Consider the following 12,799-nt stretch of genomic DNA (forward strand, 5'->3'; position numbering starts at 1 on the left):
CCCCCTCCGCCACCTCGGGCGCTTGCCCTCGCCCTCCCCCCGGGTCCTCGCCCCACCCCCCCCCTCGCTCTCACCCACCACCACCCCCCTTGCCCTTGTTCTCGCCCCCCCCCCCTCTCTCCCCCTTGGCTTGACCCCCTCTCTCTCCCTCACCCCCCCCCCCCTCCCTCACCCCCTCCCCTCTCCCTCGGCTCACCCCCCCCCTCTCTCTCCCTCACTCCCCCCCACTCCCTCACCCCCCCTCTCCCCCCCCCCCCACCTCTCCCTCGGCTCGCCCCCCCCCTCTCTCTCTCCCTCACACCCCCCTCTCTCTCCCTCGCCCCCCCCCCCCTCCCTCAGCTCATCCCCCCCTCTCTCTCCCTCGCCCCCCCCCTCCTCTCTCCCTCACCTCCCCCCCGCCCCCCCCCTCACGTTCACCCCCGCACACTGGGAGGCGTGTTCCTACGCACCTGCTGCCTTTGCCACTCACGCTGGCAGAGGAGCCCTGAGGGTTTGGGAGGTGACAGTTGCGTTATTGTCTTTCCCGTTTCCGCGGTGAGCTCATTTTGAAAATGGCCGACCGTGGGATTGTCAAACAAGCAATGAAACGTTCTCCTCCTCCTCCCCGACTAGTACATCGAGTACCCGGATGAGGTGAAGACCGATTACCAGCGTCTCTATGTGAAGTTTCTGGAGAACGTGGACAAGAAGGACTACGTGCGCATCTGCTCCAAGAAGCCCTGGCACAGGCCCCTGCACTTGGCCAAGAAGCAAGAGTCGGTCGCCATCTCCGGGGAGACGGATGAAGACGATGAGGAGAGCGGCGGCGAAGGGGTGTTCCGGGAACGCGACGAGTTCGTCGTGAAAATCGATGACATCAAGGCACTTAAGGTAAAAGAAAACCTCCTGGTTAAACAGCAGCGTGTGCCCTTAACCCGGGGAAAAGTGTCCCCAAGGGCGGCACAGTGGGTTAGCATTGCTGCCTCACAGCGCCAGGGACCCGGGTTCAAATCCCGGCTTGGGTCACTGTCTGTGTGGAGTTAGCACGTTCTCCCCGTGTCTGCGTGGGTTTCCTCCGGGTGCTCCGGTTTCCTCCCACAGTCCAAAGATGTGCGAGTTAGGTGGATTGGCCATGCTACATTGCCCCTTGGTGTCAGTGGGACTAGCAAGGGTAAATGCATGGGGTTACGGGAATAGGGCCTAGGTGGGATTGTGATCGGTGCAGACGCGATGGGCCGAATGGCCGCCTTCTGCACTGTCAGGTTTCTAAGATAGCCGTCCACAGGCAATAGACACCTGAGGAATTATGAGATGGTGCTAAGTGTGGTCAAATGGGAACTGCCTTGAAGAACAATTTAGAGACAGAGAAGCTTGGGGCGGGAATTGACTGTCAATGGTGTGGCAACGTCAACTTAGGCATTTGCAAAGTGACGTGACTGAGGCAGTGCCAATGACTCAGAGAGTGATAGGGTGGGAGAGATTGCGGAGAGGGAGAGGGAAAGGATTTGAAGACAGAGATGAGAAATTTAAGCTCCACTTGTTGCTGGGCCAGGGGCGTAATCTTTAGCCCAATGGCATCGCGGCGGCACCGTGGGTTCGCGCTGCTGCCTCACAGCGGCAGGGACCCGGGGCATCGCGGCGGCACCGTGGGTTCGCGCTGCTGCCTCACAGCGCCAGGGACCCGGGGCATCGCGGCGGCACAGTGGGTTCGCGCTGCTGCCTCACAGTGCCAGGGACCCGGGTTCGATTCCCGGGGGCACGGTGGCACAGTGGGTTCGCGCTGCTGCCTCACAGCGCCAGGGACCCGGGTTCGATTCCCGGGGGCACGGTGGCACAGTGGGTTCGCGCTGCTGCCTCACAGCGCCAGGGACCCGGGTTCGATTCCCGGGGGCACGGTGTCACAGTGGGTTCGCACTGCTGCCTCACAGCGGCAGGGACCCGGGTTCGATTCCCGGGGGCACGGTGACACAGTGGTTCGCGCTGCTGCCTCACAGCGGCAGGGACCCGGATTCGATTCCCGGGGGCACAGTGGTTCGCGCTGCTGCCTCACAGCGCCAGGGACCCGGGTTCGATTCCCGGGGGCACGGTGGCACAGTGGGTTCGCACTGCTGCCTCACAGCGGCAGGGACCCGGATTCGATTCCCGGCTTGGGTCACTTTCTGTGCGGAGTTTGCACGTTCTCCCCGTGTCTGCGTGGGTTTTCTCCGGGTGCTCCGGTTTCCTCCCACAGTCCAAAGATGTGCTGGTTAGGTTGATTGGCCGTGCTAAATTGCCCCTTAAGTGTCCCGGGATGGGTAGGTTAGAGGGTTTAGCGGGGTGAATATGTGGGGTGACGGGGCTAGGACCTGGGTGGGATTGTGGTCAGTGCAGACGCAATGGGCCGGATGGCCTCCTTCTGTACTGTAGGGTTTCTACGATTCTAAACTGAACTGAACAGTCTAAAACCAAAATATATTTCAACTCTTATCTCGTTATTGGAAGTGTTTTTCGCATGCTGTCTCCGTCTAGAAAAACAACCCCTGCAGCTGCTGTTATGGTGTTGTTTGCCTGCATTGTGTACCCTTCAGGAATGCAGTCAATTATTAGCTAACCCAGCATGCCTTCTGGTTCTCTTATGTAGTCAAGCTAGGTACAGTTGTTAAGCGCAGCATAGTTAATCCCTACAGTCTCGCATTTAAATGTAATGTGTACATGGCAGAAATATCTTAAAATGAAGTCTTTGCACAGATTGAAGCGAACAGGGCTATGCGTACATGGGATCCCTCGTGTCCGAACGGCGATTGATGCTGCCTTGTGTTGCTTTCCTTTTTCCGCAGCTTGCCGTGCAGGCGGGACGGGAACCTCCCCCCATCTGGCGAGTCCAGAAGGCCTTGCTACAGAAGTTCACCCCGGAGATCAGAGACGGACAACGGCAGTTCTGCGCAACCAGCAAAGTAAGAGTACCGGGAAGGGAAAGAATACTTGCATTTATATAGCGCCTTGCCTGACCTCAGCACGTCCTCAAGTGCCTGACAGCCAACAAAAAAATACTTTCAGAGTGCAGTTGCCATTGTAATATAGGAAACACGGCAGCCAATTTATGCACAGCAAGCTCCCACAAAAAGCAATGTGACAAGGACTGGATAAACATAGAAGATAGGAGCAGGAGGAGGCCATTCGGCCCTTCGAACCTGCTCCGCCATTCATCACGATCATGGCTGATCATCCAACTCAATTAGCCTAATCCTGCTTTCTCCCCATAACCTTTGATCGCATTCGCCCCAAGTGCTATATCCAGCCGCCTCTTGAATACATTCAATGTTTTGGCCTCAACTAATGAATTCCACAGGCTCACCACTCTTTGGGTGAAGAAATGTCTCCTCACCTCCGTCCTAAATGGTCCACCCCGAATCCTCAGACTGTGACCCCTGGTTCTGGACTCCCCCACTATCGGGAACATCTTCCCTGCATCTACCCTGTCTAGTCCTGTTAGAAGTTTATAAGTCTCTATGAGAACCCCCTTCTTTCGTCTGAACTCCAGTGAAAACAATCCTAACCTAGTCAATCTCGCCTCATACATCAGTCCCGCCATCCCCGGAATCAGCCTGATAAACCTTCGCTGCACTCCCTCGAGAGCAAGAACATCCTTCCTCATTATTAAGATATTGAATGGGCAATCAATATTAACCAGGACTCCACCACTTATCTTCAAAGTAGGGCACCCCAGGGGGGGTGCTCACCAGAGAGAGTGGTTTAATACCACGGCACAGTGGTTAGCACTGTTGCCTCACAGTGCCAGGGACCCAGGTTCGATTCCAGCCTTGGTTGACTGTCCGTGTGGAGGCTGCACATTCTCCATGTGTCTGCGTGGGTTTCCGCCAGATGCTCCGGTTTCCTCCACAGTTCAAAGATGTGCAGGTTAGGTGGATTGGCCATGATAAATTGGCCCTTAGTGCCCAAAGATGTGTGGGTTAGGGGGATTGACCATGCTAAATTGGCCCTTAGTGCCCAAAGATGTGTGGGCATAGTAAGAAGTCTCACAACACCAGGTTAAAGTCCAATAGGTTTATTTGGAATCACGAGCTGTCGGAGCGCTGCTCCTTCATCAGGTGAGTGGCTACTGACCTGATGAAGGAGACTCACTCACCTGATGAGCTAGCAGCGCTCCGAAAGCTTGTGATTCCAAATATACCTGTTGGACTTTAACCTGGTGTTGTGAGACTTCTTACTGTGCCCACCCCAGTCCAATGCCGGCATCTCCACACCAAAGATGTGTGGGTTAGGGGGATTAACAGGGTAAACGCAGGGTGTTAGAGGGAAAGGGCAGTGGGGTGTGGGTAATATGCTCTATCAGAGAGTCGGTGCAGATGTGATATGCAGAATGGCCTCCTTCTGCACTGTAGGGATTCTATGTGGGGAGGCAGTGGCGTAGTGGTATTATCACCGGACTAGTAATCCAGAGGCCCAGGCTCTGAGGACCCCGATTCAAATCCCACCTCGGCAAATGGTGAAATTTGAATTCAATAAAAATCTAGAATTAAAAGTCTAACGATGACCATGAAACCAATGTGGATTGTTGTAAAGCCCAGCTGTTTCACTAATGTCCCTTTTAGAGAAAGAAATCTGCCATCCTGACCTGGCCTGGCCTACACCTGACTCCAGATCCACAGCAATGTGGTTGACTCTTAACTGCCCTCTGTTCAAGGACAATTAGAGATGGGCAGTAAATGCTGGCCCAGCCTTCAATGTCCACATCTCGTGAATGAATCAACAAAATGAGATTCTATAATCTCATCCCAAAGACGCCAGTGCAAGTCTTGGTTCTGTACTGGTGGTTTCGGCCTAGATTTTTGTACTCCAGCCTCTCGACGGGGATTTGAACCTGTCACCTCCTGATTTGGGGATTTACCATCTGAGCCTCGCCTGTCTCACAAACCACGCGTCTACCACAAGGCAACTTGCGATGGGCGATAAATGCCAAAACCTGAAGAATAATTATTCTTTTTTTAAAAAACAAATGTAGTTTAAGATGCTTGGAAGCAGATTCCAGTCAATGAACTTTTTTTTTCTTTTGATTATTCTTTCACGGGGTGGGGGTGTCACTGATATCCCTAATTGCCCTTGAACTCAATAGCTTACTAGGTCATGTCAGAGGGCAGTTAAAAGTTAACCACATTGCTGTGGGTCTGGAGTCACATGTAGGCCAGACCAGGTAAGGACGGCAGATTTCCTTCCGTAAAGGGACATTAGTGAACCAGGTGGGTTTTTCCAACAATCAATAATGGTTTCAAAGAACAAAGAACAGTACAGCACAGGAAACAGGCCCTTCGGCCCTCCAAGCCTGTGCCGCTCCTTGGTCCAACTAGACCAATCGTTTGTATCCCTCCATTCCCAGGCTGCTCATGTGACTATCCAGGTAAGTCTTAAACTATGTCAGCGTGCCTGCCTCCACCACCCTACTTGGCAGCGCATTCCAGGCCCCCATCACCCTCTGTGTAAAAAACGTCCCTCTGATGTCTGAGTTATACTTCGCCCCTCTCAGCTTGAGCCCGTGACCCCTCGTGATCGTCACCTCCGACCTGGGAAAAAGCTTCCCACTGTTCACCCTATCTATACCCTTCATAATCTTGTATACCTCTATTAGATCTCCCCTCATTCTCCGTCTTTCCAAGGAGAACAACCCCAGTCTACCCAATCTCTCCTCATAGCTAAGACCCTCCATACCAGGCAACATCCTGGTAAACCTTCTCTGCACTCTCTCCAATGCCTCCACGTCCTTCTGGTAGTGCGGCGACCAGAACTGGACGCAGTACTCCAAATGTGGCCTAACCAGCGTTCTATACAGCTGCATCATCAGACTCCAGCTTTTATACTCTATACCCCGTCCTATAAAGGCAAGCATACCTTTTCATGGTCATCAGTAGATTCCTAATTCCAGATTTTTTTGTATTGAATTCAAATTCTACCATCTGCCGTGGTGGGATTTGAACTCCGGTCCCCAGAACATTCGCTGAGTTTCGAGATTAATAGTCGAGCGATAATACCACTAGGCCATTGCCTTCTAGTTATCCGAGGGCAGCTATGTGTGGGTCTGGAGTCGCACGTAGGCCAGACCGGGTAAGGATGGCAGATTTCCTTCCCGATAGAGCTTTGGTGAAAGGGGTGGGTTTTTCCAATAATTGATGATCGTTTCATGGTCACCATTACAAATGGGAATTTATTAATTCAATTTAAATTCCACCAGCTGCCATGGTGGGATTTGAACCCATGTCCCCTAAAGCATTAGCTCTGTTCTCTCCGCTGATGCTGTCAGACCCACTGTTTGGTAATTTTCCAAAATTGGTTCCAGGCACTTCACCCCCACCCCTCCAAATAAATGTAGACACTCCACACCATGAGGTGGTGTTGGGTGTCCATTCAAACACCTTCCCATTGACAGTTGCTAAGCAACAGGCGGGTTCCCAGGCCTAATGATCTGTCATTTCCTGTTCCAGTATCTTGGGTACTTTGGCCATGCGAAGAATGAATACCAGCGGCTCTACGTCAAGTTCCTGGAGAACGTCAACAAGAAGGACTACGTCCGTGTCTGCTCCAAGAAGCCTTGGCATAGGCCGCAGCAATCCTTGAGGTACAGGCATCACGTCACCATGATGACAGCTTGGCTTGGCGGTTTTTCATGCTTCCTCCTTTAAAAAGAGCGAATATGGGATTGTTTGGAAACAGTAACGGGTCTCTAGGTGGTAGACCCCTCACGGTCACTTGGCCTATAGGGGCCTGGTGTTCATGTGGGGGTTAAGGGCCTTGATCAGAGTGCGAGAGGGTCACGCCATGGGACCTTAATTGGAGTGGCCAGGCCACACAGTCCAGTCACTGCTTAAAGAGTGGGGACCCTTGCTGACTTTGCCTTTACTAGGAAGAAAAATTAATTGAATCCCTACAGCATTTTGCATGGCCACCCTGGCATCTCAAAGATCTTTACAGTCAATGAAGTACTTTTTGAAGTGTAGTTGCTGTTGTAATGTAGGAAACGCAGCGGCTAATTTGCACACAGCAGGATCCCACAAATAGCAATGCAGTAACGGCTAGATAATTTGCTTCTGCAATTTTGATTGAGGGATAGTGGGGCGGCACGGTGGCACAGTGGTTAGCACTGCTGCCTCAGAGCGCCAGGGACCCGGGTTCGATTCCCGGCTTGGGTCACTGTCCGTGTGGAGTTTGCACATTCTCCCCGTGTCTGCGTGGGTTTCCTCCCAAAGATGTGCGGGTTAGGTGGATTGGCCATGCCAAATTGCCCCTTTAGTGTCCAAAGATGTGCAGGTTAGGTGGATTGGCCATGCTAAATTGTCCCTTAGTGTCCAAAGATGTTTGTTATAGGAATAAGGTGGGGGACAAGCCTGGGTATGATGCTTTGTCGGAGAGTCAGTGCAGACTCGTTGGGCCGAATGCACTGCAGGGATTGTAGGATTCTTTAATAGATATTGCTCAGACCCCGGGGAAAACTCCCCTGCTCTTCTTCTGCGTCTTCTTACACGCACCGTGGCAGGCAGATGGGGGCCTTGTTTTAACGTCTCATCCCAATGATGGCACCTCTGACAGGGCAGCACTCCCTCGGGGCTGCATTGGAGTGCCAGCCTTGGTTTCTGTACTCGAGCCCTGGAGTGGGCCTAGCTCAGGGGGGCTGAGAAGTGAGGCCCCTTCATCCTGCCTCCCCAACACCCTGGCTGAGATCACGGGCAGAATTCTCCGGCCGCGCTGGTCTAAAAGCCGGAAGTTCCCGCCCGACCGTCAATGGGGGTTTCACATTCTCCGCAACCCGCCCGCTAAAATTTCAGTGGCGGGTGGGATGGGAGAATTCTGGCCTGCTATGCGTTTTGCCCTGCTGGGGGAGGGAGGCTCTACCTGCAATGTGCCGTTACTTCTGCTGGTACTAACTTGTGGTGCTTGGCCCTATAGGCGGCAGAGCCAGACGAAGACCACTCCAAATCGGGTACCCGTGGTAGTGAAACCGGAGCCACCAGCACGCCCAGCTTCGAAACCCAAACAGAGACCGTCCAAAGCCAAGGCTGAGCCCCCTCCGAAGAAGAGGAAAAAATGGCTGAAGGAGGTTGCTTCATCATCAGAATCAGACTCCACACCCAACCAGCAGAGTGAAGAGGGTGAGTGGCTTTGTGTGAACTTCGTTTCTCCGCTATTGTGTTTCCATGCTGTGTTGTGTTGGACTGTTGGGTCATTCCCATTTTGTTGGAGGAAACATTCAGGAAGTCGGTGTGTGGGGTGAATGAAGCACCGGCTACTTTTGGGATTCTGTTCTGCTCTTGAACACTCCCAGGACAGGTACAGCACGGGATTAGATACAGAGTAAAGCTCCCTCTACACTGTCCCCATCAAACACTCCCAGGACAGGTACAGCATGGGGGTAGCTACAGAGTAAAGCTCCTCTACACTGTCCCCATCAAACACTCCCAGGACAACACAGGGTTCAATACAGAGTAAAGCTCCCTAGTGACAAAAACGGTTGATGAAGTGACAAAAACGGTTGATGAAGGAAGGGCCGTGGATGTTGTCTATATGGATTTCAGTAAGGCATTTGACAAAGTCCCACATGGCAGGTTGGTTAAGAAGGTTAAGGCTCATGGGATACAAGGAGAAGTGGCTAGATGGGTGGAGAACTGGCTTGGCCATAGGAGACAGAGGGTAGTGGTCGAAGGGTCTTTTTCCGGCTGGAGGTCTGTGACCAGTGGTGTTCCGCAGGGCTCTGTACTGGGACCTCTGCTATTTGTGATATATATAAATGATTTGGAAGAAGGTGTAACTGGTGTAATCAGCAAGTTTGCGGATGACACGAAGATGGCTGGAATTGCGGATAGCGAAGAGCATTGTCGGGCAATACAGCAGGATATAGATAGGCTGGAAAATTGGGCGGAGAGGTGGCAGATGGAGTTTAATCCGGATAAATGCGAAGTGATGCATTTTGGAAGAAATAATGTAGGGAGGAGTTATACAATAAATGGCAGAGTCATCAGGAGTATAGAAACACAGAGGGACCTAGGTGTGCAAGTCCACAAATCCTTGAAGGTGGCAACACAGGTGGAGAAGGTGGTGAAGAAGGCATATGGTATGCTTGCCTTTATAGGACGGGGTATAGAGTATAAAAGCTGGAGTCTGATGATGCAGCTGTATAGAACGCTGGTTAGGCCACATTTGGAGTACTGCGTCCAGTTCTGGTCGCCGCACTACCAGAAGGACGTGGAGGCATTGGAGAGAGTGCAGAGAAGGTTTACCAGGATGTTGCCTGGTATGGAGGGTCTTAGCTATGAGGAGAGATTGGGTAGACTGGGGTTGTTCTCCTTGGAAAGACGGAGAATGAGGGGAGATCTAATAGAGGTATACAAGATTATGAAGGGTATAGATAGGGTGAACAGTGGGAAGCTTTTTCCCAGGTCGGAGGTGACGATCACGAGGGGTCACAGGCTCAAGCTGAGAGGGGCGAAGTATAACTCAGACATCAGAGGGACGTTTTTACACAGAGGGTGGTGGGGGCCTGGAATGCGCTGCCAAGTAGGGTGGTGGAGGCAGGCACGCTGACATAGTTTAAGACTTACCTGGATAGTCACATGAGCAGCCTGGGAATGGAGGGATACAAACGATTGGTCTAGTTGGACCAAGGAGCGGCACAGGCTTGGAGGGCCGAAGGGCCTGTTTCCTGTGCTGTACTGTTCTTTGTTCTTTGTTCTACATTGTCCCCATCAAACACTCCCAGGACAGGTACAGTACGGGATTAGATATAGAGTAAAGCTCCCTCTACACTGTCCCCATCAAACACTCCCAGGACAGGTACAGCACGGGATTAGATACAGAGTAAAGCTGCCTCTACATTTTCCCATCAAACACCAGGACAGGTACAGCACGGGGTTAGATACAGAGTAAAGCTCCCTCTACACTGTCCCCATCAAACACTCCCAAGACAGGTACAGCACGGGGTTAGATACAGAGTAAAGCTCCCTCTGCACTGTCCCCATCAAACACTCCCAGGACAGGTACAGCACGGGATTAGATACAGAGTAAAGCTGCCTCTACATTGTCCCCATCAAACACTCCCAGGACAGGTACAGCACGGGGTTAGATACAGAGTAAAGCTCCCTCTACACTGTCCCCATCAAACACTCCCAGGACAGGTACAGCACGGGATTAGATACAGAGTAAAGCTGCCTTTACATTGTCCCCATCAAACACTCCCAGGACAGGTACAGCACGGGGTTAGATACAGAGTAAAGCTCCCTCTACACTGTCCCCATCAAACACTCCCAAGACAGGTACAGCACGGGGTTAGATACAGAGAAAGGTATGTTTGAGTTGAAGTGGTTTAAGGCTTGCAGTGGTGTTCCCATTTTGAAACACCCGCTGTCCTTGTCCTTCTCAAGATGGTCGAGATCACGGGTGTGGAAGGCGCTGTTGGAGGAGCTACTGCAGTGCATCTTATAGATGGTGCATAATGCTGCCACTGTGCATTGGTGGTGGAGGGAATGAATGTTTAGGGTGGTGCATGGGGTTCCAATCAGGCAGGCTGCTTTGTTTTGGATAGTGTCGAACTTCTTGAGTGTTGTTGGAGCTGTGCCCATCGAGGCAAGTGGGAACTTTTCCATCACACTCCTCGTGCTTGCCTATCAGATATGTCCAGACACGTATAACATGGTTTAAGCTGTATCTTCATTAGACCAGCAAAATACGTGCGGAGTCTCCCCGTGTCTGCATGGGTTTCTCCCGGGTGCTCCGGTTTCCTCCCACAGTCCAGAAGACCTGCTGGTTAGGTGCATTGGCCGTACTAAATTCCCCCTCAAAAAAAAAGGGGTGACATGGTGGCACAGGAACAGGCCCTTCGGCCCTCCAAGCCTGCACCGACCATGCTGCCCGACTGAACTATAACCCCCTACCCTTCCGGAGACCGTATCCTTCTATTCCCATCCTATTCATGTATTTGTCAAGACGCCCCTTAAAACTCAGCATCGTATCTGCTTCCACTACCTCCCCCGGCAGCGAGTTCCAGGCACCCTCTGTGTAAAAAAACTTGCCTCATACATCTCCTTTAAACCTTGCCCCTCGCACCTTAAACCTGTGCTCCCTAGTAATTGACTCTTCCACCCTGGGAAGAAGCTTCTGACTATCCAGTCTGTCCATGCCTCTCATAATCTTGTAGACTTCTATCAGGTCGCCCCTCAACCTCCGCTGTTCCAGTGAGAACAAACCAAGTTTCTCCAACCTCTCCTCACAGCTAATGCCCTCCATACCAGGCAACATCCTGGTAAATCTTTTCTGTACCCTCTCCAAAGCCTCCACATCCTTCTGGTAGTGTGGCGATCAGAATTGAACACTATATTCCAAGTGCGGCCTCACTAAGGTTCTATTATGCTGCAACATGACTTGCCAATTTTTAAACTAAGTGCCCCGGCCAATGAAGGCAAGCATGCCGTATGCCTTCTTGACTACCTTCTCCACCTGCGTTGCCACTTTCAGTGACCTGTGTAACCTGTACACCCAGATCCCTCTGCCTATCAATACTCTAAAGGGTTCTGCCATTTACTGTATATTTCCCATCTGAATTAGACCTTCCAAAATGCATTACCTCACATTTGTCCGGATTAAACTCCATCTGCCATCTCTCTGCCCTCCAACCGATCTGTATCCTGCTGTATCCTCTGACAGTCCTCATCGCTATCCATAAATCCACCAACTTTTGCGTCATCCGCAAACTTACTAATCAAACCAGTTACATTTTCCTCCAAAAATATATATATATAATATATATATATTACAAACAGCAAAGATCCCGGCGCTGATCCCTGAGGAACGCCACTTGTCACAGCCCTCCATTCAGAAACGCACCCTTCCACTGCTACCCTCTGGGGTGGTTAAGGGGACATTGAACAAATATGTAAGAGAGAATGGATTTAGAATCATAGAATCCCTACAGTGCAGGAGGAGGCCATTCGGCCCATCGAGCCTGCACCGACAGCAATCCCACCCAGGCCCTAGCCCCGTAACCCCACATATTTACCCTGCTGACAACAAGGGAGCATGGCCAATCCACCCTAACCCGCACACCTTTGGACTTAGAATTTAGAAGGTTAGGGGAGTGGGGTTAGATGAATGAGGGTCAGAAGGTGAAGGCTTGTGTGGAGCCGAAAAAGGCAGTGTAGACCAGATGGGCTAAGTGCCTGTGTCTGTGCAGTAAGAACATAAGAACATAAGAAATAGGAGCAGGAGTAGGCCATCTGGCCCTTCGAGTCTGCCCCGCCATTCAACAAGATCATGGCTGATCTGAAGCGAATCAGTTCCACTTACCCGCCTGCTCCCCATATCCCCTAATTCCCTTATCGATCAGAAAACTATCTACCCGTGATTTAAACATATTCAACGAGGAAGCCTCCACCACTTCAATGGGCAGAGAATTCCAGAGATTCACTACCCTCTGAGAGAAGAAGTTCCCCCTCAACTCTGTTCTGAACCGGCCCCCCCTTATTTTGAGGCTGTGCCCTCTAGTTCTGGTTTCCCTTCTAAGTGGAAAGAATCTCTCCACCTCTACCCTATCCAGCCCCTTCATTATCTTCTATATCTCTATAAGATCACCCCTCATCCTTCTAAACTCCAACGAGTACAGACCCAATCTGTTTAATCTCTCCTCATAAGCTACACCCCTCATCTCCGGTATCAACCTGGTGAACCTTCTCTGCACTCCCTCCAAGGCCAATATATCCTTTCGCAAATAAGGGGACCAAAACTGCACACAGTACTCCAGTTGCGGCCTCACCAGTGCCTTGTACAGTTGCAGCAAGACCTCCCTGCT

The 12,799-nt window shown here is 51.7% G+C and overlaps 1 protein-coding gene across 1 annotated transcript in view; it reads left to right on the forward strand.

The window, feature by feature from the left end:
- LOC144509005 (proline-rich protein 12-like) overlaps nt 1–12,799 on the forward strand; it is an 89,946-nt gene that overhangs the window by 57,178 nt on the left and 19,969 nt on the right. The window contains exons 8-11 of the mRNA XM_078237242.1: nt 613–870; nt 2,796–2,912; nt 6,453–6,586; nt 7,912–8,114. Of these exons, the coding sequence (XP_078093368.1) occupies nt 613–870; nt 2,796–2,912; nt 6,453–6,586; nt 7,912–8,114 (712 nt within the window). The remainder of the gene's footprint in view (nt 1–612; nt 871–2,795; nt 2,913–6,452; nt 6,587–7,911; nt 8,115–12,799) is intronic.

The sequence above is a fragment of the Mustelus asterias genome, chromosome 21 (genome assembly GCF_964213995.1).
Source record: "Mustelus asterias chromosome 21, sMusAst1.hap1.1, whole genome shotgun sequence".
Lineage (NCBI taxonomy): Eukaryota > Metazoa > Chordata > Chondrichthyes > Carcharhiniformes > Triakidae > Mustelus > Mustelus asterias.